Source organism: Diadema antillarum, unplaced genomic scaffold (assembly GCF_040938485.1).
Source record: "Diadema antillarum isolate AM-2024a unplaced genomic scaffold, OU_Dant_1.0 seq00000725_RagTag, whole genome shotgun sequence".
NCBI classification, from domain to species: Eukaryota; Metazoa; Echinodermata; class Echinoidea; order Diadematoida; family Diadematidae; genus Diadema; species Diadema antillarum.
Genome location: NW_027271628.1, coordinates 220,783 through 248,510, shown reverse-complemented (window position 1 = coordinate 248,510; position 27,728 = coordinate 220,783). Strand labels below are relative to the sequence as shown.

The window sequence follows — 27,728 nt, the reverse complement described above, 5'->3', positions numbered from 1 at the left end:
TCGGCACATGATCCGACATCAATTTCATATCAGGCGTTGATCGATTTCACAAGGCATAATCTGCAGTGCCGATGCCTTTTCTTCAGCCAGCGTATCGCGATCATTATCAGCGGCTCTCGAGATGCTCCGGCTATCGTGATTCATTCGGCCCGATCGATCGGTAATCTCTCCTTTCATAAATCAATTTAGAGCGAACAAATTACGTCTCTGTTTCTTTTCTTTCTTTTTTCCTCTCTCTCTCTCGCTCGCTCTAAAGCCCGATATCCCTCGAGTTAGAAGAGAGGGGAAAAAGATACAAATTTTGTGTTGATTCACCGCGAAGCCCTTGCTAGCAATGAGGTTTTCGAGATATATTTTGGAAATTAGCAGGCTGTGGTGTTTCGATTTGCCGCTGGGGGTAGTGGTACTTTTCCGAGATTGGAAGGTGGAATTATGATTTTGTGGCTTCTCCCGTGGGGTAGGTATGCTATGAGTGGCATATTAGCGTGCTTGAGGTGGTCGACGTAGGTGTGAAATGGACGACCGGTGGGCTAAAGGTAGAACTCGAACAAAAGGCTCGGGCTCTAGGCTTGTGTGATAAGAGTCTCCCGGTGGAGCTCGGGCAGATCAATCAATAGCGGGAGTGTGGTTTTGTGTGGAGGAGGCTATTGTCGAGCAACGTTTTAGTGATTGGCCTTTGCCAAGCTTGAGCCAATAGAAAGCATTTCACAAGTCGCCCATTCATTCCCAAACTCGGCCTATTCATCGCGAAATTTGCACAATTTACGGGGACAAACGCCGCTGATTTTGCATTCAGCGGCGCTGAGCCGAGTGGTAAACTTTGACTAAAGAAAGGAGGAAAAAGGGGGAGGAAAAGAAAGAGGAATAGGTGGTTTGTGCGGGAGAAAATTGAATAAAATGCAGTGAGCAAACGTGCTTAACAAGTTGGGTTCGTTTGTTCGCTCAGGTGAACTGACCAATAAGCGCGCGGTGCGGTGTGTTTATCGTGGATTGGCGATGACAGCTGGAGTGAACCTCCCCGCAGGCTCGGCGGTAGAATACATCCACCGACAGTACACAAGCGCCAGTCTTCCCGACAACACGCACGTCCCATGCGAGCATTTCAAGTATGCATTCTACGCGTATCCCTACATCACAGTGATTTCCCCATCGCATTAATCACAATCGCTCCTGGTGTGTTGGCGCGGCTGAAGCTTCTCTTAAAGCAGGCATCAGGATGTTCACGCATTGCACATCATTGCTCCTGACGTGGACAATATACGAGGATTAACTTTCGCTCCGCACACTTTCCACTAGCGATCGAGCGAGACGTGGGTAGCAGCCGCTCTCTCATCTGATTATCCGCAGCATCCAGTATACACGCACGTTCCGTTATGGACACAACTTACGCTGCGCTCACCGCGTAGCTCCCAAGTCAAGCTCGATGGGGGAGATCCGTGACATTATCTCGAGAAGAGTCAATGTATTTTGCCGACAGTGGTGTTACCCCCTTTTCGAAGAGCGATGCTTAGCATCTGAATGAATGGCTTGAGTGCTAACACATAGGCAGACATCTTCAAGTATGACTTATCCAGGACTATGTTCCTCCATTCTTCTCACTCCAGAGCAACTGGGCTAGTTGATACCTGTGCCACGACCGCCACACCGGCTGCACATACATGGAAGGGTATGGGGAGGCGGAGAGCCGCTGCCAGCAGTAGGACAGTTCTGCCGTCATCTTCGGTAGCAGCTCTACTTCTCCATTTCACCGTCTTCGCTGCCCTCGTGTCAAAAGGTGAGTTTTCGAGAAAGACAGAACAAAACAAAAAAAACCGAGTACTTTCCAAGTACTTTTTTTTTTTTCAATTCAACAGTTAGTTTACCAACAGTCCATTGGATTCAATCATACCAAAGGATCGCCAATATTGTAAAAGCGAGTGAACTTCATTTTGATATGCGAAAGGTCGGGAGCCTATAAAGAAAGTGTGGGAACGGGAGTTCTTTAGTTGCCACAGTCAAGACGTATATTAAATACCATACCATCGGGAAGTCAGAAAAATGATGTGGGTGATCCTGGCCTGATCCCTGATGAAGCTGAACGAAATCTTGAACCCTTCTACCACGTGGTAAACTGAAAATTATGCAATGATTAGCAACTTTAGGAAGTTATTTAATAACCTTAAATTAATCGAACATTTCGCAAGGATATACTGAACGATTTGACACTGCGTCACGTGACTGACTTCAACACAAAGAGATATAATTATAACTATGAGGTTCGTAGTATCTTCTTGTGTCTCTGTTACAGCTTTAAGATGAGATTTACGTACTTGTATGAGTAATATCATAATTATGATGAAGCTAAAGGTGACAAAAACTCCCAACATCCGACTAATTAGGGCGACTACTACACCTGTGCATTAGTCGTCGAATTGTTGCACAGTTGTATGTCGAGAGGTGTGTCCCATCTCAGATGTATTCCTCCCGTGTCGTGATAGCTGCTGAAGTTATAGTACAATGTACATATGCATGATGCAACAGTGATGAGTGTAAACAAATCCGGCCAGCACTTACACCACTGTATGACTGGGTGTGAATTCCATGATAGTCAATTGCTAGAATTGCTATTAGTAATATTTATTTGTCTAATCTGTCTATGATAATGGTACACAGTGTCATATTTTTTTTTTATTGGAATAATGTTCCAGCGATGCCGTCAGAGCCATGAAAAGCAATGTCCCTATGATTATCGCAGCTTGCGCACCAAGGGGGTACCTAGTACTAGTAGGTCGGTGTACTCAGCATTGATATGATCCAATGGAATTTATACTTTGCTATATAGCAGTTTAATATTCTTGTTTCAAGTTTGATGTTGAAACATTAACGTTAATCCTGCGATCATCGCTCCCGCTTTTGTACATTATAATCCATATGCCTTTGTTGATATTTGTCAATGCTATTGTATGAATAACAACATTGGTGATCTTTGCCACATCACGAGAAATGCAGTAGTCAAACTCTTGTGCCCCCCCCCCCATGTGCCTTTTACACGATAAACCAAACATTCTTAATTGACGCTGTGAGGTATACAGTTTGGAGATTCGTAAATCAGAATTTCCGACTTTTGTTTGTCTTTGGCTTGATTGGAGATGACGATTCTGTTTTTATGTTGCTTTGGGTTTTTATTTTCTTTCCTGTATTCCTTTTTAAACGAGTTTCTCGAATCTTGTTATCATTATTCCATCAAGCATCTCAAAAAGCATTAAAAAAGAACACATCCCTCGGATGATGCTTTGTTTTTTCGCCGGAACGCCAGATGTACACTCTTTAGTTTTATCTCCGGGCAGCAAATGAAGTGTATATCCCCCAATCCTATACAGTTGGGGATTTTGTTCTTCAATTTCTCTGGCGTAGAAAAACCGCACAATAGATATGCAGCCCCACAATCCCTGCAATTGCTTCTCTCTTTTCTTGTTATCTTTTATTCCGTTGGCCTCAATGCTCTGTTGCGTAGGTGAATTGAGACGTCGTTGTGCTATCAAAATTTGGCGATTATCTGGCTTGATTGGGGTTTTCATGGGAACAATGGTGGTCGCCTGTATGCTCGGGTACAACGTAATGGGGTGCATTGTGCCCGTTCCAGTAGCTTTTGACGCGGTACATTTGCAGAGTCATAATTACCAAGGGCACTGATGTTTGGCTGTAGATTGAATATATTCCGTGCAGACCAGGGGCACAAGAGTGTTATGTGTATTATGTGCACTGAAAGCCTCATGTAACGCGACTACTACTATTCGATCGTTATCGTGCAGTCCCATCTAATGGAAACAATGAGATACAAGTGCACGATACAAAATTCACCCACTGGTACTCGCCACCCCCCCCCCCCCTCCCTTTCCTTTTGCAAAGCAGAGATTAGATTAGGAATGAATTGCGAGGCCTGACCAAAATGTAGAATAATTGCATTAGAATCGTGTGTGTGCAGCCCCGTTAGGAGCACGTCACGTGTTTACGGACACGAGCTGGCATTTTCAAATGACAACGGTGGGATTGGGACCATTTCACAGCTTCGCGAGGTCGTTCAATTTACTGATCAAATAAAAGTAAATTCATCGGATGTGTGCGACCTCAATTCGACCTTGATCTCGAGTCCATTTATCAAAATATATATCGACATCAGGAAGCCAAGCGAATTGTGCTTGATGGCCAGGCATAGAAATTTGTTGAGAGAAAATATATTACAGTGTATATCATGTATGGAATACGGTTCTAACGGATGTCAGAAATATATTTTCGTGAAAAGCTAAACTCAAGAAAAACATGCCTCTTTTGATTCGCTTAGTTTTCTATTACTTATATGCGGCTGATTATTTGATAGAGATGATGTTGTGTTATTGGGTCTCACTGGCATTGAGTCATGTGGTCATGGGCAATGTACTCTTTGGAGTAACATTATTATTCAATGTTCGAGTACATAGACTTGGATGGTACCGCTTGCTGTCTCAACTTCATGAAATTTTATTATATTATTATCGTCGTCACTGAGAAGCGATGATGGGCTCCATAGTCAGATCAAGGAGGTATAAGTTATAATCTTGTTCTGATTACAGTGCACCGTCTTATGAGTCGAGTATTAATACACAGGACATCCACGTCACGTCCCTCAACAATACAGCCGTCACAATACTTGACTAACAAAACATTAATATGCTACAAATACAACGCGCACCTGTGTACACAAAGTGGGTTGTATTTTACGTTCGTGTTTTTTCGCCGAAGAGTACTCTACTCGTGAGACTTGTTAAATTGTGCGTGCAGAATGTTCTGTTTGCTAGTTCATTAACGAACCAGGCGCTATGATTTATGCCCTTAATCTATCCGACTACCACGGAACAGTTCCCTGTTTTTTACGACCCGTCAAGCACGACGTAAATACTGCCCCATAAACCCCCCCCCCCCCCCACTTCCTCCTCTTCCTCTTCCTCCTCCTCCTCCTCCTCCTCCTTAGTGGAGGCATGGAGCTACAACCGAAATGGTGGAGGTCACGCAGAATCTCGCCAACGATGGTTTGGCGTATACATCCATCATAAATTTAGACGTGGGTTGTTCACACGCTATGATCAGATTATGCGTCCTGTCAGAAGTCCATCCAAGCATCCATAATTTACCTTCCATGGGTCAGCCTGACCATGGCGTAACGCTTGGTCGAGCGATCTTTTTATTGGTTCACAATGATGGACATCTTTCTCCCACCGTGTTGTGATCGATCATTTTGTGTGTCGTGTATGTGTGTGGGTCCTTCATCAATTTTTCACGCTCTTTACTATTGTAGCAAAACCTGCTTGTCACGTCGTCCAATGTAGCATGGTTTCACTTGCCGTAATGTATACGTAACACAATTTGCCTTAACTACCGTCCATCGGGAACGCTTAATAAAACGAATTTGATGTGGTGTCTGAAATATTTAAGTAAACTAGATCGATCTGGTATAACGTCTTACCTTGCCTCCATTGTAGTATTAATTTTTTTGCAGGTACCTCTCAGAAGGCAGGGATGAATGTATCGCATTGAACTACAATTTTATGTCAGCAACAAGGTTTCATTGAAAATGAAATTATAAGGCATCCCCCTTACTATTGTATGGGCCTATCGTTTTATTTCGTTTCGCTGCACTGTATTGATACGTATCAATTATTATGATTCTTCGTGCTTATTGTAGTCTTCTTATACAGCGAAGGCAACAGGTGGATTTAGCCCAAACTTTAAATGCCTTTATCTCAGTCTGGAACAGATTGTCCAATTCCCCTCAAACCTGTGATGTTGTTCTTCATAATTGTTCATTCACTGAATTCATATAAACAACATGAAGATAGCTCTTGAGGTTGAGTTGGTGATGATAATATCTGTATTTCTGAATAATGTTGACAGAAACCGAATAGATTTTACTACACGAATATATGATTGCATTTTTTTTTTAATTGCGAGATGTCATCAGACAGGACAAGTATCGAAATGATTTTCTTTCTCTTCCACCCTTCTGTGTCCTCCAGTTTGCTCGCAGTGTTCAGTCCAGCAGTGCTCCAGCCAGTACAAGGAAGACCTAGACGCGTTGGATCCTGGACCATACCTGGAATACTGTCGCGCCTTGCAGAGATACCAACGCTGTGTTGATAACATCTCACCCGGTGCGTGTCGGGGCGACCTCACCTACCATTCCACAAGGACAGTCATTAATGACCTGCAGAGAACTCATAATTGCCAGCGAGTCCTTCGAGGAGAAATTCGCCCTAACCCCACAACGTCCAGAGCGTTGACTCCGTCCGGCAGTTTGTCAGGAAACAAAAACGGGAACAAAAATCCAGGAACGGGAAGTGATCCGAACAACCCGCACAACAGAACGCCTTGGTATCCCTGGAATATATCTTTCTCGGACGGACCAGACACGGAAGTTTCCAACAGGTGCCGTTACAGGGGAAGGCCTGACTTCCGACACTGTGGACTGTTCGGTGATCCTCACTTGAGGACGTTCGAGGACGTGTTCCAGACCTGCAGGGTGGCTGGAGCCTGGCCGTTGATCTACAATAACTACCTGACTGCCCAAGTCACCAATGTGCCTCTGGTGCATGGTTCTGGTGCGACGGCCACAAACAAGGTTGGTATACTTCCGACATTGCCATGGCATGTCAGTGTAGCCTTACGAAGAAGTGTCATTCAAAAACATCTTTCCTGCTATTGTCATCACCTGATGATATCTTCTAAACTGTCCACAATCTCTAATAATACAGTATATCTACCAACACACAAAAATACTCTACACACACAAACACACACACACTCTCTCTCTCTCTCTCTCTCTCTGTCTTTCTCTCCCTCTCTCTTCCTTCGTGTTCTTTTAGAAGTGGTTGTTGACTTATCCATGAGCCTTTGAGTGCACCATTTTGTTGTAACAGTTGATGTCAGTGACAATTGTTTCATTGTCATTGACAATTGTTTCATTCATCCTTAATGCTTCTCGAATTTCTTCCTGGAATTTTATTCAACGATTCGGTCGGATTTGTTCTCCTGATCCCTGGTTAGTTAAACTACCACCATCCCCCTCTTCCCCCACCTCCCTCTAACCTTTATAAGTGCCCCTGTAGCAATTCCCATCAGTTCTCCCCCGAACCTAGCCGTCTCTTCTCGTTTTGATGTACCCCCGTGTGTGTGAATCGGCAACACCGCCGTCGTGCCGGTTCTCCCGAGATATGTTTGCTTTCCATTAACGCAGATTGCATCTCCTGCCTTGAGAACAAGTGCAAATAATTATGAGGGAGCTGTAAACAGGCCCGCCATTAAACATTTAGGCTGAGATTGTACACAGACTCATGCAGCCAGTATCTGTCCGTCTACCTCAGTGCTTGTCCTGAGGGTGGAAGAACTTCCTGTCAGCAAATGAAGTGCATGGTGGGACTAGGCTCACAAGGACCTCATAGGTGCTTCTCATAGATTCCTGAAGAGTTAGCCAGCTCGATATCAAGTAATCTGACTCACTGTAATGTTGCCTCATACATTCCTTTTTCTGTGTGTATCTCAATAGGCAACACCTGGGCCCCATTACATGAAAGATGTTGGGATAGCAACTCTTGCTAGAATAGCAACTTACCGTAACAACAGCCAATCAGAAAAACGCTGGATTCTTGGCGTTACCATGGCATTTGCCATTTCAGCAAGAGTTGCTATCATTGCAACTTTTTATGAAATGGGAGCCTGATGTTTCAGGCTTCATTTCTGTTCGATAGTCATGGCTGTTGAACTGAGTGGCATCGAAATTACTGAACTCTTATGATGCAAATCAGAGAAAAGTACACTATTCAAATGAAATGATATTTGAATTACATTGTCTTATGAAAAGGTCACGTTAATTTAGAACTGCTTCGTTTACTTTGTTCCGAATGCCTTCACGACTATCACACGAAGCGATCTTGGGAAATTAATAGGAATGTGTTTGATCTCTCTTTAAGTGCATTAGAGTTGCCGTGTATGACTCAGATGCAATGTGAAATTAACTATTGTAGTTGCGCGGGAAGTTGTATTTGTTCAGCGCTTAATTTTGCAGTGGAGGTGAAACCTTTTGTTCTGCGTGTATCGCCCGATTGAAGCTACGGATATGGTTCTGCTTGATCGAAGTCATTCTTGAGACAAAGCCAGAGAATCCGCCATTTCCAGTTTGTAAAAGCGTGACTTCCAGTGCGGCGAGGTCGCTTCCCTGTCAAGTCCAAGTACATGCATTGAGTGTCTGTGGACTCGATAGGCTGACTAACTTGAGACAAGGGAATTCACCGCACCAGCAGTCGTGTGTATCGGCCTGTGATAGCTCGAGGTGTTCCCTGTTTACTGACTCTGACGTAGCACACTACAGCTCTTGAGAGCAGTGGTTCTCGCACGTTCGCTCTGCACTAGTTACATGTACAATTTGTATGTGGCTCGGTGTGTCAACACGACCCGCTCCTAGTCCCCTTCCACCAGAGAACCACGCCGTGGGTACCCGCGACACTTTCAACAAAAAATGTTATGCTATTAACTCCAGCTTCGTGGCTGCGGTGGTTTTAACCTTCGCCGTCTGTTTATTCTCTCCCTCTCTTATCCCTCGACAAATATCTCCCACCGTCTTGTTACACACGAAAATATATACGGAGCAATTCCTGGGTCTTAAAAGGTCTGTTGAGGAGTATGCTGAAGGCCCCCAAAACTTGGGATTTTCATAAAAGAACTCTGTGCGAACCCGATGCTTGCCTTACGCCTGGTTGCCCCTCAAAGACGCGGGTCCCGGCGGGGGCAAACCTCGTGTCGCCTACCCCGTTTATATTAGTGTGTCGTGAATACGGGCAGATGTTTACCTGCGAGCTTTTCTTTACTTCGTACCATTTTTTTTTTTCTTCAACTGATCGAAGCTGTCTCTTTTGGATGAAACTGGCGAGGAACCCCTATGGCTGACCTACAAAGAGTCATGAGAGAAAAAGAAATCCCTGATTCATATCTATGGCATCCTTTATATTCCATTGTGGGTCAACCTTTGGGTTTCAGCTCACCATTGTGACGTGTTAGTTGTTGCTGTTGCAAGGAAGGAGGGATGTGGCGTTTAATATGATTAAAAATCATGGTTCCTGTTGGTATTCATAATACCTTGGTATATTGGTTTTAGAGCTACAGCATGCATCAGGCGAAAATAGTAAGAGTATGCCAATATTTTATGGCGACCATTAGAGATGGCTGATTGAGAAGATTTCAATTTCCAACCACTTCCGGGTCACACATGCCGTACATACACTTCTGACTTCGACTAAAGGGAAGATTAGAGAAAAACGTATACTGTATATGATGATAATCAATCTCTCACTCGCTCCATCACATTTTTCACATTAACCCGCATACACGCTACCCCCACCCCCTCACCCACACACACACACACACACACTCACACATACAGATACCATACGTACACACCCACGAACTGTCATGTACGCATTCCGACCCAAATGCCTGATGTATTATGTAGGCCTCCACACAGTTACGGCACTGTCCCTTCAAGCTACTCTAATCGCCATAAATTGTCCAGCAGCTTCCGTGCGTCCCTATCCCTGCTCATCTGAAACACTGCCCACCCCCACCCGGTCGATATCACGCCCATCATTATAAAGCCATTTCGGAATCGAAGCGCACCCGCTCATTCTCCTCTCACCTTTCCACTTCGATTTGTAAGACGTGCTAAAGCGCAGTGTTGTCGTTGATTGAATGTAGCCGAAGAATCGATACGCGCACCGGCAGACACATTAGGCGAGTGACGGGCAGTTTGGCGGAACAAAGGACATGTGGCGATCGACCTGACCGATGCTTTGCTGTCCTTGGGATGATGATGGGTGGATTCGTGTTGGTGGCCTAGCGAGAGATGAGGGTTTCTTGTTGCTAGAAATGCGATCTGCTTCTTGACAGATCTCCATGATTTAGGGTTGGGGATGTACAGGAAATCCAACATACCACGGCATGGATTTCATGTTGGTTTGGTTTTGTTCTGTGTTAATTCGCCTGAAAATGCTATAAAACAAAAGAGAACCGACAGGAAATCCAAACCCTGGTAAGTCAAAAGGCTATAAATCATATCATATATTATAAATTTATTGTATGGAGACTCACATCAGAACAGACATGCAAGATGCGTACCTTAGTAAGGTCTCCAGCTATTTTAAAGCCCAGTATGTTATTACAAGCGTCAAGCAGAAGCGAGAGTGAATCGTAATCCGAACAAGGCTGTATATAGCCTCACCGACTTCCCCTCCCCCCCTCCTCCCCTACCCTTCACACATTTTTACGAGACGATTCCAGAGAACAAACTGCACACGGCCTGAGCAAAACCCTCGCCTCCCTGGCAAAATCGTAACCCGAAGCTGACCGTCCCCGGGATGTAGATGACCGTTTGTTTACATAGGCGCAGTCGGGCATCAGACCGCGAGCTCCCGTCGATTCGCGCGGGAAAATAAATAACATAACTTTTTTTTTTCATAAAGAGGCATTCACACCCGCGGTGTTTCCGAACGAATTATCTACCCTAACATTTCTGAACATGGTGACAGTTTTGACAACGCCATTTCAAACTCGAAATTCGCTCGCAATCGTTGTGGAATATTGTCATCGATGATGGTGTGAAAAATCAGGGCGTTGCCGATCATACGCACAGATGGTAGGAGATAATGACCTTTACTTAACTTCACTATTGCTTATTTCAAATATTGATACATCGGCTAATATTTTCCGAGATGATGAAGTACGCGGGAAAACGGAACTACTTTTTACTGGCTGTAAACCTGCATCTAAAAATGAAGATGAAAGGAACAAGAGGATGTCGTGATATTCTGTTTATCTGCACGCAAGTGCTGTGCGTAAATTTACCATACTAAGGCATGAAAAAATCGAGCTGTAGAGAGACGAAATCCAACAGCGGATTAACTCTTTAGTATGAAGTGGACCTGAGTGTTATTGGTCAAGCGAGGCGCTTGCGTTAGAAAGCAGGTGGCTGGGGTAATAAGAGGAGAAGTGGACATCGTGAAAGACCAACATGATGACCTCGGGATGTCGACATAACCGGCAGATTGTTAAATTCCAATCGACTGAAGCTTGATTCGGGTCATGACCTGCGCCGCGCCGTTAAAGGACATTCTTTTGTCAATCTGCCCCACCACGATCCGGAAAGGGGAAAAAACCTTTATCATCCGTAATACTGAACAAAATAGATTTTAATATCATCTTATTCTGCTGTAGACGATGGCTTTCATCATGCGATGCGATGTGATTGGATTTCTGCAACCCAGTAGAGAGCGGGGTCTATCCACTTTAGCATTGATGATAAACGTACAATTCATGACAGCGTAACCTTTTGCTTCTACACACGTGATTTCTGTATTCGTGTTTCTTTGTTTTTGATGACCACTCTTTAAAGCTCATGGGAGATATTTATGCAAATATATTGCAGTAATTATAGAAATAAAATTTATCGATCTCTTTTCAAACCCAATGAGACATTATACTTTGTAAAGTGACAGGACAGTAAATATTATATTGGTCATTCCGGGCATAATTATGACACAGGAGCTCACACTGTCTTTACCAGTATTTAACCTCACTGCTTGGTAGGGAGCATGGGTACTAAGTAACTACTTTAAAGGTAGATTTTTAGGTAATCCCTTGTATTGATCTGAAATTGTCATGCCAAAAGCGATGTTAGGTTAAAAAAAACACACACACAGTGAACCCACAGAGTTCTGATAGTTTGAGCGAAATCGGATGACCTGTAGTGCTCTCAATAGCAGTGGCGGTTAGAAGTCTTGAACAAACGGGACTTTTCATGCGCGTAGGATATCAGTTTTTACCTCATTCGCATCATGCCTGATTAGTATTCACACACAATACCTTGCGACAATAGAAAACTTCCAAATTCGCGTTATTTGCGTTAAGAAACGGAGAAGTGAGTGTACTTATAAATGAGCAGGTGCGAGCTAGAGTTTTGAGCAGTGACAGTTTGCTAAACTGACCGAAGTGCCGAGGAGTTTTCGGGCCCTTGGCTTGATGGTTTCTCCGACAAAAATAATGACATGCTGCCTTGTGTTGATTTTCTTTGTCAACAATCCACAAATCAGTAGATTTTAAGTGATATACCTGAAATAATTCTTGTGTTCCATATTCTGTTAAACACGTATCTCGCTACTGGATTTCCAAAGCGAGTCAATGAGATATCGTAATGAAAGAACGAGTCATCCGTTTGTCTTGCGCTAAGTTGATGCAGTCTGTCTTGTAAGACAAAAATCAATGGATGTAGGCTATAGAAATGGATGGAGTACTAGTACATTGGGTTGATCTTGTGCTTCGTTTGGTCATGTCTTTTGGACTTGGAGAGGTTCCACCATTCCATGACCTCGGTGGAGGCCAAGCAAGCATCGCTCTTCTACTAACATGGCCCGGTGTGAATTGGCTATGTAGAGCCAGTCCCTGGTAGAGCCCACAGTTATTCCCCGCTCGCCTTCACCGGGGCTTCAAGTTCCAATTCGTCACCTTTCGACAGTCATCAAGGTAAACAAACAGTACGGGCAGAGATAGGCTTCAAGTTCTCCACGCCTTCTCGTCACGTCGTTCACACATTTCACATTGAAAGGACGAGAGACTAGGCATTTGTCCTTCCCTTGTTTGCTCCCTGCATTGCGAAAATATCACGTAAGCAAATAAGCCTTTGTTAGGTCCAGTGCGTTAAATAACTTACACACATCGTGCACAAACGAGTGCATGCTAAGAACTGAACGCTGGAAAAGTTAATACGGATTCACCTTCTGGCCGAAATAACAAAAGAAAACTTAACTTAAACAGAAGAAGAAAGAGAGAGAGAGGGGGGGGAGCACTTTATAGACCAAAAATGGTAATATTACCGCGGCATCTCAAGCTGGCATAAGGTACGACTGTATTTAAATGCTAGTAGGATGGTGGCATCCTACTTACAATTCGAAATAGTAGACGTGGTCACATGGCCATGATGTATTTGCCGTTTTAATTGCGCCTCAAAAAAAAAAAACACGATACCAAATGTGACCTACCTATATATAAATAGATGGTTAGGTAGATGAATTATATGTTTTACCACCACCAAAACTGCCATCATGGTGAACTGTTTTCACTAAAACAGAGAACCATAGCATTGACGAATGGCAACACACAACTGCCAAGGAGCAGGGAGGTTTCCTCTCACCTCCCTGCAAGGAGCCAGCCTCCTTCCTTCAGTGTGAGAAATGTGAAAACCTTTTTCACCGTTGTACTTCTGCGACTCGGAATGGGGAAAAATACTGGTGTAACCCAGAATTCAAATTGTATGGGGATTGCCCGACTATGGTTTGGTCTTCACGGATATCTCTCTCTCTTCTCTGAAAATGGAAATAAAAGAGAGGAAATACAACAGCGAATTGTAATGGGTTCGATATGCGGGGTTCTTCGAAGGAAACTGCACGCCGGAACATCTGCGCCGACGTGTCATGTCTCTTAGTATGGTTGCTAGGAGACCGAAGAGGAGAGAGGAGGGACCTGCTGGGAGCTGTCAGGTCGAGTTTGGGAGGAGAACTAGACATGAGCAGAGGACGTTTAAAGGGCGCCCTTTTATTCCAGTTTGACTCAACCTCAATGAGGTTTAATAGGGGGAAAAATATAAAATAATTATCTGAATGGCCAAGGAAATATCCAGTGTAGGGATCAAATCAATATATTTTTTTCTTCAAGTGAAACATTTTAATTTTAGTACGTCTTCATTCAGTTTAATTTCTTAGGTTAGGACAAACACAAATGTATTGTATGTCATTTCTATGGATTCTCATGTCTCACCGTTCCACGTTGTCATTGGATATACGTTCCCTTATGGAAATGAATGTAGATAGTATTTATCATCATTGTGAAAATCGGCGACTGCCGTAGGTAAGCAATGACAACAGGAGATGTGCAGTCTTTAAGATCGTCGAAGAGGTATACGTTGTGTAGTCTTATCGCTTCATACCTAAATTGAAGTGAATAACTGTTCGATTTGTATTGAGACGATGTTGTAAAAAAATCATAGCATAGATGTGTTGGCATCAGCAATCATATATGTTGCAACAGCTTTCCATACAACTCACTCAAGTGTGAAGAGCTTTAAAGTGACACCGTATAATGCAGTGTTAAGTCATACAATACCATGCTCGGAACTGACACACTTCTGTCACTATTTCATGCCATGTTGGTACAGTTTGTGTAGTTTAACTTCCGTTACTGTATGTTCAAACAAATCTCTTATCAATATGTGAAATGGTGATAGTTGTCTGTTCGGGAAACGATTTTTCGTACCAATATACAGCCACCTTAACGTAACAACCCCTTTAATTTATAGGTCGGGACGAATATCTCTTAGCCCAAGGTAACTCCAGCTCTGTCCCGCAGAGGCTGGGGCGCTGCACCCCATTGCTCCCCGCTGCTCCTGCCCTATCCGACGGGATGACATGGTGAGAGGTGATGTGATGAGGGGGAGATGGTGATGGCAAACAAGTCCTGTCCTTCCTTGAACTTCTGCACACAAAGCTCCCCGCGCCTTCTACCACGCAGAAACGTATCCAGATTGTCGACCCCGTTACACCAAATCAGTGTTCTCCTCTCAAACACACGGTCTCAATGTATGCGATCACGTTGTCAAATTCATCGTTGGTCCACCTTCGTTTTAGTACGTGTGGCCGTTACAGCATAGAGCGCACAGTGCCAATCAAGTTTGAGTCGGATAGTCCTACATGGAAACTGTCCATTGTTGGTACGTGACGACGCTATTAAATCATATCACACACCGGAAAATGAGCTTACAGACCATCTGTACACAATAATGCTGTAATGATGTTTATTATATTTTGCAGGTCGGTACGAAGGCGTCTGTCGTTTCTGAGCCATTTATTTCAGTCATTTGGGTTTTTTTCCTTTCCTTGATATGGTGGTATATTTCCCTTAATACTACAGGAGCTGTATGATTCAAATGGGCTCGTTACTGAGTGCTACAGATGTTCTTGTATTTCAAGCTTCTCGCGAGATATCATAGAGTTGTTTTCATTGTGCAGTCTCTGTATAGTTTCCCATCATGCTCCTCTGCCCCTAAAAGGCGCGCGTGCACGTATTTTTGTGAATGATGGACCGACCGGCTGCCGACCGTCGAATCCGCGATCCCATTATCGTGCATGTGGCAGGCTGCTATCTAGAACGATGTCAAAAAAACCGGATGAGTTATGGGATTTGGATGAAAGGCGCGGGAGATAAAGAAATCGATTTATGAATGCTACGGGCGGAATCGCTCACCATTGCCAATCTCTGTTCACTGTCTGAACTCTGCGCCTCCTTTTGTGGGATAAGTGTTTGGGGTGCGATCATTGCTGAAACACCACTGTGTGACATTAAATTGCGTGGCAGTCGGGGGCAAAAGTAAAACCATTCTTCTTTTGTCGCCTTTGAATCGTGGCAGAAGAGCGGTGGGTCTCCATTATTTAATGATATTTCCCACAGATACATGCTGGTACACGTCATAACACGATGTGCAAACCCCTCTGGTTCAAATTGAAGTTTCTTTTGATCAAAATATGAATCTGCAAAACCTTATCGCTGTGAAAATTAGAGAGATTAGATCTGGATTTCGTGTTTCTATTAGCAGTCACCTATACTGTTAGTATTGATATAAAAATGCATTTTGACAGGAACTAGACTGAGATAGGATTTTTTGTGTGTGTGTCGAAAGATTACTCACGCAATTTCTCTCAAGTTCATAGTGATACTGGACAGGTAGGCCTTAACTGTCAAATGTATTATTCAGCGCAGATGCAGGTGACAGTTGTATAGGAAACCGATACTAACATTTTGTTTCTCCCAAAACTGTCAATACTGTGTATTGAAGCTCTTTCCGGTTCTGATGCGCGGAGTGTTTTAGATATTACGTTCCATTGTTTTTTGTTTTGTTTTGTTTGTTGTTGTTGTTGTTGTTGTTGTTGTTGTTGTTGTTGTTGTTGTTGTTTAAGAAAAAGACATGGTTATGCATTGATATTATGGAGGGATGTTGATGCTATTGGCTTCTTGTTTTTGTTTCATCCAATGATTTCCTGCCATGCTCTGCTCGTCTTGCTGTATAGGCCTACCGATTTATAAAACACGGTAAAGCTTTTTATGGTGAGGAATGCAGACATTGGGAGGATTTCCCTAATCCTATCAAGTCGGGCTACCTATAGCATCTCCCTGCCCCCCCCCCCCCCCCCGTCACACACTCAAGCATCCTCAGAAGGGTCAGTACATGTGCACATTCCCGTTCTGCTTTCAAACATACCTATGGTTTAATGTAAGGAGATTCCCTCAAACAGATTTGCAGCTATACAGCAATGACGATATCGCAAAATCCGATTTGATGTTAAATTTTGCGTTTGTTATTTGATTAGGAGCGTTTAACTCTCACCTCCCTGGTTTAATTCAAGCCTGTAGCAGTAATGTGTAGGCCTATAATCATGTGCATTGTAGTCTTAACCTATGTTGAAAGAGAAAGGGCACGTTTAGTTTCTGTCGATCATGGGTTTGTTTGATTTTTAGTTATTTAGCTTGGGTGGTTTTTTTTTTGTTAGTTTTTGAGAGAATCAGTATCGAAGTGACAGCCATGCTGTTGGGGTTCTAGCCAATTCGAACAGGCCCTCGCAGAAACAGTTGGTTTTGTTTCAGCTTCTCGACAACCTACGGCTGATATGACCCATATTTCTACCCTACACGCAAGGACAACTGTCCAGTGCGTCCTGGGTGAAGTAATTATCAGTAAAAGCTTACACTTTATGTTTTAAGCTGGAAGCAGGGAAAAAAAATCAACTTGATGGAGAAGAATCGACCCTGCCCCGACAACTACTCATATGTAATGATTGAAATTCGAGAGGCATTGTCGCTTTATTATTGGTCGTCTCGGTTCTAATATTGTTTCTCCTGGAAACGAGACGAAATCAAGCATTTGCTTGAGGTGTAGATGTGAAGTTCAAGAATAAATCGAGAATGATAAGAAATGAGTGCATTGACGAGATGGCCGACAAAAGTGTTCTATGCATGGCTCCAAACCTTCCACTGTCTGAGATGTTACCCCAGCGGGATGACTCGGGGCGCAGCTAGCTACCCGACGCCACCACTGATGGTACTTCATGTACCGCGATGCATTCTCTTTTAAGAGAGCGAACATCGAACCTTGTTCAGCTTACAGGAATGACAGCGATATGTTTGTATCTATATTACTCGGTCTCCTTCCCCGCGTAGCGAAACGGAGGTTGAAAAAGCAACAAGACATCTTGGCATACGAAGTAGGCTTACTGTATGTAGAAGCGCGAAACTGCCTGAGATTGAGACTTGAGACGCCTTGTTGGTTTTAAATCAATGGTACACGGCGCTCCGAGGCATGCATAAAGCTACCTTCAATTCTGCATCCTTGACCTTTTCCAATACCTAACTTCACAAGAGTGAGTTTTCCAATAATTAGCAGCAGTTCGTGCACACTCCCGAGAGTCTCTATAGGCATAGCAAACTCATGCAGGTGCACTGAGCTAATCGATGAGTCTGGAAACTGTTTGACCACCAGTTTTTTAAGTGAAACTATCAATAGATGAACCGAGATGAAAATAATAATTGCAAACTCCACCAGACCAGTTCTTGCTCTCACTGCCCCAATTGAGTAGCCGACAGGAAGTGCAGCGGCTGGCGTATGTCATCTCATACCAGGGTGGGGCCGGTCATTCCTTTCGCTCTTCCCGCTCAGCTCGTACCGAGAGTCCGAAACTCAGATTTACTATCGTGACGTGGCTGAGGTGATTAGTCTTACATTTTTATGGCGATATTTTTGTCGTAAATCTCAGTCGGGTCTGTAGACTGTCCCCCGTGTTGTCCAAGTTTTGAAAAGGTTTTGGTTGGGCGGAAAAACAGAACTCAGGAGAGAAAAAAGACGAAGAAGAAGAGTTTTTATCGCGGGCTGTACTTTCTTCCTCGGCGTCGCCATGTATTTCTTATCCTAGTTGTCAGAAGTTGGTACGTTGTGCATAAATAAGTTTCCAGCAAACATTCATTTCAAGAAAAAAAAAGTGTGGTATTGGTATTGCGTATATTCGGTGTGTGTGTGTGTGTGTGTGTGTGTGTGTGTGTGTGTGTTGGGCGCCTGTCCGTCTCGCCATGACATTAAAGTAGTTGACAAGTTCAAATTCGTTAATTGATAGTTAATTGTTTCGTAACGTGCAATCGGTCATATAAGAATCGACTAATGTAATCAGGGAACAGACACGCCAACGGTTATTTTTGCAGTGTTTTGTTTTGTCTTGTTTTGTTTTGTTTTGTCTTGTTTTGTTTTGTTTTGTTTTGTTTTGTTTTGTTTTGTTTTGTTTTGTTTTTGCCAGAAATACCGGCTAACTGTACGACCAAGCAAAGTTAGTACCTCCTTGGTCTGACCAGGAAGGTTCTAGCTCGCCTTGTATAAGGAGTATCTTCTTGATCTGACCATGGAACCACTGTGTTGTAGACCCATGGTCTAGCCTATAACCCAGGGAACGTTTCCTATACACCCAAGTGAACTTCCACGCAAAGAGTTGTACGGTGCCGACAAAGACCAAAAGCTTCTTTCAGGAGCAAGGAGGCGAAATAATGCAGAATTGAATCGGAGAGTGCAAAGGGGAAACGAACGGTCCGACGCTTGTAGCTCTCCTGTGTGCCGAAATAATTATATGGGTTTCTTTCCCTTAATTGTCGGAAAACTTAGTATCGGAGGCAGCTTGTACAAGGCTTCTGTGAATCCGAATGTGTTGGTGTGTAACGTCCTGGCTAATTACAGTGTAGTTGTTAACGAATGAAATGTATACAGGGGATGAAAGCGAAATGGTGTGTGATACTGCGGTAGCAAAATTGATTCGTGGTCAAATACATTGTATACTGTCACGTGATGTAAAGAAAGGTGCCTGAGGAACCACCGTATTACCTAATTTCTCTCTTTATCTCTCTCTCTCTCTCTCTCTCTGAACACACACACACACACACACACACACACACACACACACACACACACACGCTCACGAATGCACCATTATGTGGCTATGAAAGGGCGATTTCTAATTGAAGATAGAGAGAGACACGGTTTCTCGGAAACGTCACAATGCCTTCGGTTCGGCCCATATAAATTGCCTTGGACTTCACGGGAAAAAAAGAGTCTTATGATCTGTGTTAAACTTCCATTCTTATTTGCCCTCTTACCGTTCTTTTTCCTTTTGAGTTGGAGTACCTATATCGCTGAACTTCGAACAAGTGTTAGTGAAAGTGGAAGTCGTTGATAGGAATGGGGTGCCGAGGTTGTCGTCACCCAGCCGACAACGCCTCGCCTCCGGGCAACACTAACCTTTGCCCTTTGACCTGTAACTATCATTCCGACTCGATAGAGCCACATCGTGAAGTTCAATTGGAATCAGAGGATTGATGCGGTTATCACAAATGCCCCTTTGTGTCATTCACAGTTGTTATTTCAGCGATATGAAAATTGAATATTTCGGCATGCTGGTGTCGGGACGATTTCGAAGCTCCGTGATGTCCGTATAAAGGAAAGATTGTAGGCCCTGAAAGTCATGATTGTCATTGTATTATTAGCATCATAATCACTTTTTGTTATTTCAGCATTATAACATAAACAATAATAGTTGTATGATAAGTTTTATAGCATGACTAGCAATTGCACTGTCAGTTTAAAGGCTAGATGACGACGCTATACAAGGAAACACGTTACCACCTTATACCGTTTAAAGGGGAAGGCTAGTAACTGATCAGTGGGAATCAGTGGAAATGCTGGGAGATGATTGTTCCAATCCTTATGGGATTCATTCAAGAGTTCATTGTATATCTATTGTTGTGTGAAAATGATTTGCTTCAGATTGGTCTCATATTCAAGTAATGTGCAGTTTAGTGCTTCCAGGTTTAGCGTCCCTGGTCAGTGACGGAGCATTAATTTGCACATTACTTGAATATGAGACCGTTCTGAAGCAAATCATTTTCACACAACAATAGATATACAATGAACTCTTGAATGAATCCCATAAGGATTGGAACAATCATCTCCCTGCATTTCCACTGATTCCCACTGATCAGTTACTAGCCTTCCCCTTTAAGTGCTAAAACACTGGTATGTATGGATACGAAGTTAACTTTTCTTTATGAATTTCGATGTCAACCGTGACTGATATCAAACCAAATAGGCCCTATATCGCAGTTACTGAGTCGATTCTGTCACCACGCTCGTCTGCCGATCTGTCGTATATATGTCTGTCCGTTGCGATTGCTCGTCATAACTGTCATAATTTAAAGGAATATAGATTGCGGTGTTTACTAGAAACGTGAAGCCAGAATGTATTGGTCTGGAGGTATGATCTTTTGATGTGAGCAGAAGCCTAGATATGAAACATAATTGCGCTTTTGAAGAAAGAAAAGCATTGTCTCTGTGACAAGTTATCATTTAATTGTACGCCTACATTTCCTTCTTGATTTTATTGGCAACAGCTTTTGATGAGAGGTTCTTGTTTTGAGAAACAGGCGTGCTTTTTCATATAGAGGAGGAATAGGTCCTTGGAAATAACGGGTCCTTCAGTGTACTAAACTGGGTTGCGCGCACTTTCCACACTGCCATTGTGTGCGCGATCAATAGTCCAACTTTCCAATTACCGACGCGATAGAAAACTTGTTTTCACGTGGTTATTGAAAGGCCTTTTCTCGTCAACAAAACGACAAAAGATCCGCCATGTCCTTTCACCCTCAACTCCTTTCAATCATGTTATGTGTGATTGGGGGAGGGGTGCCAATGCAGCAGCCTAGTTCCCTGGACAAGGGGGGGGGGGGGGGCAAAGTGAGGAGGGAAACGGAGGATTTTGTCACTTTTTGAAAATTAAAAATGTGGCATCAGTGAAACGTCAAATTCCTCCCTACCCGCTTTCAGGGGAGATGTCATTTCATCATGCACTTTTTGTCCCCTACAATAGATGTTCTTGATGTAATGTCGGATTATTTATTTGTTGGTAGTCAATGTGGTCATTACCGTTGTATGGGATTCGTCGATTTTTAAGTCAGTTGCGTGTGGGAGCCTTTTCGCGCGAAGTGTTAGTGTGTTCGTTGTTGTTGTTGTTGTTGTTGGGTGTTGTTGTTGTTTTTTTTTTTTTTTGGGGGGGGGGTGTTTTATATGTTGTTCAGGTTACCTGGGACATCACTCGAGTCGTCTTGAGATAATATAACTGAGCTATAACCGTAAAAGTAGCTTAATCAAATTTACCAAGGAATCCCGAAGTGTCTTCCTAAGCCTTCTATAAGTCGATCGTTGATTGGTTATAGTGTAATGTTGTACAAAAATTTTAACCGTCAGTAAAAGGGTAATCCTCTTCAGCGATAGGTGGATTATTAATCAGATTAGGTATTTGTTGAAGAAGAAGCTGCCTGTCCGTCCACCCCTCGGTTCTTGCGTGTAAAATCCTATGGCGAAACGATTTTCGTCCAAAATGGCGACTCATAATCTCACCTTTCACAGCGCGACTGTTATTCACTGAACGAGAAGTTTTCAACACCTCGCCCTTATAGTCCCCCTAAAATCCTGCCATAATCTGCCCCATGGCCCGCAAGAAAGAGGCAGTAAGGAGGGTTTTTTAATCCCTTTATTTAAAACGATCTACCTGAAGGTTTCTCGTATTTGTTCCCGAGGTCTAGCGGTAATGGAACAATGGCCAGGTGTAGCGTACGATCGAAACCTACAGCTCTGTCCGCCGTAAAGGTCACCCATAACTTCCATTTGTCTTTCCTAGTGCTGTACATACACGTGTGAGTGTGTGTGTTTGTCCGTCTGCCATTTTGTGCATAGAGACTATGTATGTTCACGAGTGTATAAAGTAGGTGTGGTTTGTTGTTGGAGTTGTTGTTGTTGCTGCTGCTGCTGTTGTTGTTGACGATAATGGTGATAATGTTGTTTTTATTGAAATTGATTGACATATTGCCCTTCATCGACGTTAATACGTCTATATTGGGCAATTTGTCGATCAGTTGCAATGAAAACACCTCGAAGGAAGAATTTCATGAATTTAATGTTGTTGGTGCTGCTGCTTGCTGTTTTTGTTGTTTTTGTTATTGTTGTTGTTTTGTTGTTGTTTTCGTTTTCAAGCACACTACGCTGGTCAGGCGTGCATTATATAGGCATTTCAGTATTCCTGTTGAGTCTCCGGACATTTTGCTGTGACGAAAATGTTTGAGGTGTGCTCCTATACCGAGTGCTAGGACCGAGTTGGGGGTAGGGCTGAGATTACTGGGGCCGACTGAAAAGGAGCCCTGTTGAGCGGATGGTTGGAATGCGGTCGGTTACCACCAATATGTCAACAGATCGTATTGGGTCGTTCTGGCAGCAGACTTCCAAGGAAATACCAGACACGAGTTGTTATGCCGACTCTTGTATCCTCCGTCCACCCCTCCCCGGCTTCTTACCTGTAGGCTGTACTTCCCATCCCCTATCTCTACCTTGATCCCTCGCCACCCCCATCCTCTCTATTCCCCCTGTTCAGAGGCAAGCCAGCTTATACCAAAACTCGATACGTCCTATTCCTTCAAATATGATTTGTCTATTTTGCATGATGATAATGGTATATTGTGCACGATAATGTCCAACACTGTCATCGCTAGGGGTGTAATAATATATGCAAATTCCAAAAGTCTCTCCGAAGAGCGTACTAAATACAGTGTTGTAACACAACAAGTTAGTAACGCAATACTCGTGAAATTCCGATTTCAAAATGCAGTGATGTATACAGCACATTTGTAGTGTGAAGTGCAATGATAAGTGGCGGTTTAGAGTTATAGCCGAGCCTTTTGATTGATTTATTATGAATGTCAGGGCTCTGGAGAAGAACTCGTAGGTGAGAAATAAAATGAAAGCTGAGTTTGAGCAACAGACGAATGCATTTAAAGGAGAATCACGATCAAGTAAATGAGGACCTTGTGTCAAATTTGCTGACATTGATACACTACATACCTAGAGTCATCAGTTGTGTTGTTGTTTATGTATATCACCAATGTCGAATGCCTACATCGTCACATTACCATCGATGACATATCAAAACTACACTTACCAACGATGATAGACCTATATTATTCTTCATAAAGGTAAAGTGCTCACTCGAGAAGAAGAAAATCAAGCGGGTAATTTCACCGCGATCATTTTACCTGATTTCGGCAAATGTCATTTCTTTTCAACTGAGCTTATGTACAACGCTAACGGGTACATCTGTTGTTGTGGTCATTCGGAGCATCAATTTCGGCCATAGTGCAGATTAGGGAGGTGAGACGTCTCACCTCCCTGTGTGCAGATCGAATACTGCATTGCATGTGACAAGAACAAGAGCAAGCCCTTACACATGCTCAGTCATAGACTTGAATAGACAGCATTGGTTAGTGTTGATAAGTTAACACGAGTATATACTAACATGCTATGAGTTTTGTGTGGTGTGTGATTAGATGTCGATCACATTAGTGAATAGGTTATCTAGATTTAAATCTCGTAGTCAATAGTAAGTGACCTTATCAGTATACTGTAATGTAACAGTACCGGCTTTGTCGTAAAAACTTGGTCTGTACAGTGTCTGGTAAAGGCAAGGGAGGTACTAGCCGAACCTCGTAGTTTGTACCTCCTCGGTAAAGTTTGGAGGCTGGATGGTACCACCAAGTTGTACACCTCCTTGTTAGTGGGTATTTGTGCGATGTATGTTCGGGCCAAGGAGGTATCCATCCTTGAAGCTGTACGGGCAAAGCTGGTTGACGGAAGGCGGCGGGGACCTCCAGACACGGAAGATGGGGGTTATCACAACATTGAGCTGTGAACTTTGCCATGTTTTATGACGTAGCTAGGGATGTGTTTCGCCGGGTTTTAACTACTCCCGAGAGAAGGGTTATTTGTCATTGCGATACGGGACGAACGGCTTGGCGGGCGGACATTTTTTACGACATTCACCTTGGAAGTTTACGATGTAATCACTGCGCGAGTTGTGGGGTTGGAGGTTGACTGTTCCCTATTTTTGTGCATGGCGACTGCAAGTTTGCGATCTTTCGATAAAACCATTGACGCCTGGTCCGTCGACCTACCCCTGGGGTGTCCTTAATCCAGACCAACACTAGTTAATACCCCTCATCATGTCATTCCTTCTCACACCCCCCCCCCCCCTCCTCCCATGCATTGACACAACATGGTGGGTTTCCCGTAACTCTGACAGAAATACTACACAAGAGCACAAGTGGAGTGAAGGTACGCGTAGTATCTCCTTGGAAGGACTCATTCAGCACTAGTATTACGCCATAACGTAACTTGAAGACATTCCCTAGACCCTCCCGAAGATTCATAATCAACAAAGCCAACATTGTATGTAAGGGCAATGCTTTTATGCTGTGAGGATGTGCTCAATAAAATCATGCTAGTCAGTGTAGCGCCGGCAGATATTAAATGCTATCGGGTAGTAGAATCCCATGAAATATTGGCGTATTGTTGGCAACTGATGTTTTGATTTCGTCGGCAGCGAAATTGGTTTGTGGTAACCCCAACATGTGTCGTGATAAAACCAGGCAGGTATCACACACCTGGTACAACCTAGGAGGTGATAGGCGATTCTACTACAGTACCTCCGTGGCATAACCGAAGGTTCGCATAATATACCTCCTTGTGCAATTGTCTTGGACACCACGCATGTAGGCGTACTAGGGATTGGTCCCTCGCTGAAAAAAAAAGCAGTACCAGTTAGGCTGCTGAAGGAAAATTTCACAGAGAAGTTGTCGAAGATATCTTTATGACAGAAGAAGCCTGTTATCCAGATGAAAGCGTGCTTGATCACTGCAGTTTACTCGTCCCGTCTACATGACGATAGACTCTAACGAAGGTGCATAGACTCTAACGAAGGTGCATAGCCGACATGAGGCCTTATCCTCCTTGCACAATCTCTATGGCCTACCAACAGCCTGTATTGAAGGTATAATAAGCTTTATACCAATGTAGGAGAAAAACCTTTTTGTGTGGCTTCCTGTCAAAGGGCGAAGAAAACAGCCGGAAAAATAATAACGTTGATAATGCCTTGAAGAAAAAAAAAAAGGAGAATGAATTTGATGAACAACTATGATAAAGGAGGGGAAAATATAATCCACCCCAATACGTGGAATTATCGAGCGGCTAAAAGGGGTTCTGTATCCCGCCATATTTCGCGCCCGACTTGAGGAGAATTTTATCATCAATATCCTGTTATTACGGTCAGGTGACAAGAATGAATAGAGTTCGTCTGATAATGAGCCCGAGGGACCGGGTTTTGTGGCCGTTCCCTTCTCTTTTTGGTTGGCTGGTGCTCGCTGACATCGGTTTTCGCTGCAGGTGCATGGGTAGCTCCATGGTTAGATCAAGTTGGAGGTTGATAGGTAGAAAATGCAGCGCCTCGAAGACGCACGCACTCCTTTATGGCGGTGTTCCCTCATCGACGCGCGCGCGCGGAGAGGGCGTCTTTCCGGCAAATATTTACATGTATGCGAAATATAACCGTTTAGAAGTAAATACGAGTGACTTTTGGCTTCAAAATCAGTTAAGTTGGTGAACAAATCATTTTTATAAGATCATTTTAACTTCTGCCCCTATACTGTTCCTGCTTTCACGCGGAATTATTAGTTATAATGAAGTTCCTGGTGTCAATATTGCTATGCGAATTGTCATGGCTTTTTGCTTTATTGTTATTGTTTTGGTAGTGAGTCCTCATATTTCACTGTTGCGTTGAGCGTTAATTAGCAGGCACTCGCTCGCATCGATGTGACAAATACCTTCCTGGTGCCAGTGTCCCGGATGTAGTCACTCACGAGGAGTAAGCGCTTCGCGAACCGTTACCTTTATATTCTCATTTGTCTACCACTCTGTTTGTGTGTGTGTGTGAACGGCGACGGGACAAATTTGATCGTTGTATAGGCCAAGTGTTGAAAGCGCGGTTGATGGAAAAAGCAGCAGGGGATATCGCGCAGAAAGCAGGCAGGCAGGGGCGCAGGCGCTCTTCGCAGTGCCTTTGTGCACACCGTAACTCTCTACCCTGCACCGAAGACGGTGTAAAAAAGCCGTAAAAAGGCCAGCCGTTTGCTATATAGGTTGTTTATCGCTTTGTAGTGGATAACAACATGCGCATCGTAATAGTGGGTCTTAGAGTTTTCATACATAGTAATAGATTTTAGACAGCATCTGAATCAAACATTGTGTGCTCATATGCAAGTCTTTTAGACCTTATCTCTTGCGTCATTCCTGGTGGCTATGAAAAGCATCAACCCACCTATCAAACCCCTTAGATTCCGTTTGTGTGAGCGACGGAAGTTGAGAATAGTGGATAATGCCCGCTGATGATGTTTATACGTAATAATTCATTATACTGGCAAAGTTTGGATCCTTTCGAAGCCCCTTCCATCATTCATATTCACTCGATACAAACGCGCCAAACCCCTGATTTCTTAGCGAGTTTTGTAATCACATTGACCTTCACGCTCACTTGTCGATAATTTCACACTTTATGAGCCGGTCAAGGTAACTGAGGCGTTTCTGCTTTCATTTCATTTCATTCGGACCGCTCGATTTTTTTCTCTCTCATTCCCCATTACTAATCTCCCTCTCTTTCTCTTTTTCTCTTCCCTTGCAGTTGACAGTGATAATCAAGCCGCACAGAGACGGTGAGTGCGCCGAACACAAGCAGTACCAGGCTGTCGCGGGAAACCTTCCGGCGGCATTCTCCGACGGCACGGTGACAAGCGGTCGGGAACAGGGCGTGGTCATCGTGGAGGTGATTCCCGGCGAACACGTCGAGATCCACATCAAGTACATCGCCACGCTTATCGTCATCCGCCAGGTCGGCCGATACATCACCTTCGCAGTCCGGATGCCCCAGGAGTTCATTCACCACTACGGCGCGGAAGAGATGCAGTTGTGTGTGCGAGGCTGCCCGCCCTCGGAGCAGATCGAATACGCCAGTTTTCTGAGCGAGACCGCCAGGGATGATCGCAACTACAAGGAACTCCGCGAAGGGGCGATCGCCAAATGCCGCCAAGCCCGCGTCATCGACGACTACCTGGACTCGTGCGTGTTCGACCTCCTCACCACGGGCGACGCGAACTTTACGCGTGCGGCGCAAAGCGCCCTCGCGGACATCACGCGGCTTCACCCAAATGCTTCCATTCTCCTGAAAAACAGGACTAGTGTGTTTGAAAATGCATCCTTTCCTGGATTCACGAACGTTGATGGCGGTGCACCGCCGAGGACATATTTTTCGCACCACTTGCTGTTCAACCTAGCTATGGTGCTCCTGTCAATACTCACCAGTAGCTATACGTCATCCTGGTGCCATATCCAGCGGTGACACCCTTAACCTGCCCTATTTTATATGCCCCTTCCCCCTAAATCCCATATTATTTTGTATATTATTTTGTAAAAAATATATTATATTAACTTGTATTAAGATATATTATATATGTCATACCATCCTGAGCCGCTCACTGCTGTACATACAAGTTATTGGACTTATTTGGAATACTCCCATTATCAAGTTAAAAAAAAACCAAATTTGAAAGAGTAATAGAAATTAATAATTAAAAAGGGATGAAGACTGCAGTTATGTAAAGCTCAGGGTATA

General features: G+C 43.7%; 1 protein-coding gene across 1 annotated transcript; it reads left to right on the top strand.

Moving 5' to 3' along the window:
- The first annotated feature begins 1,500 nt into the window (after positions 1 to 1,500).
- On the top strand, positions 1,501 to 27,728 carry LOC139738159 (repulsive guidance molecule A-like). Its single transcript, XM_071648821.1, has 3 exons — positions 1,501 to 1,774; positions 6,030 to 6,631; positions 26,742 to 27,728. The coding sequence occupies exons 1-3, from the start codon at positions 1,579 to 1,581 to the stop codon at positions 27,453 to 27,455; spliced, it is 1,512 nt and encodes a 503-aa protein (XP_071504922.1). The 5' UTR covers positions 1,501 to 1,578; the 3' UTR covers positions 27,456 to 27,728.

Coding starts and splice junctions, on each gene's coding strand:
- LOC139738159 (XM_071648821.1), top strand. CDS start 1,579: ATGTTCCTCCATTCTTCTCACTCCAGAGCAACTGGGCTAGTTGATACC. Junction 1,775..6,029: donor CGCTGCCCTCGTGTCAAAAG/GTGAGTTTTCGA, acceptor TGTGTCCTCCAG/TTTGCTCGCAGTGTTCAGTC. Junction 6,632..26,741: donor GTGCGACGGCCACAAACAAG/GTTGGTATACTT, acceptor CTTCCCTTGCAG/TTGACAGTGATAATCAAGCC.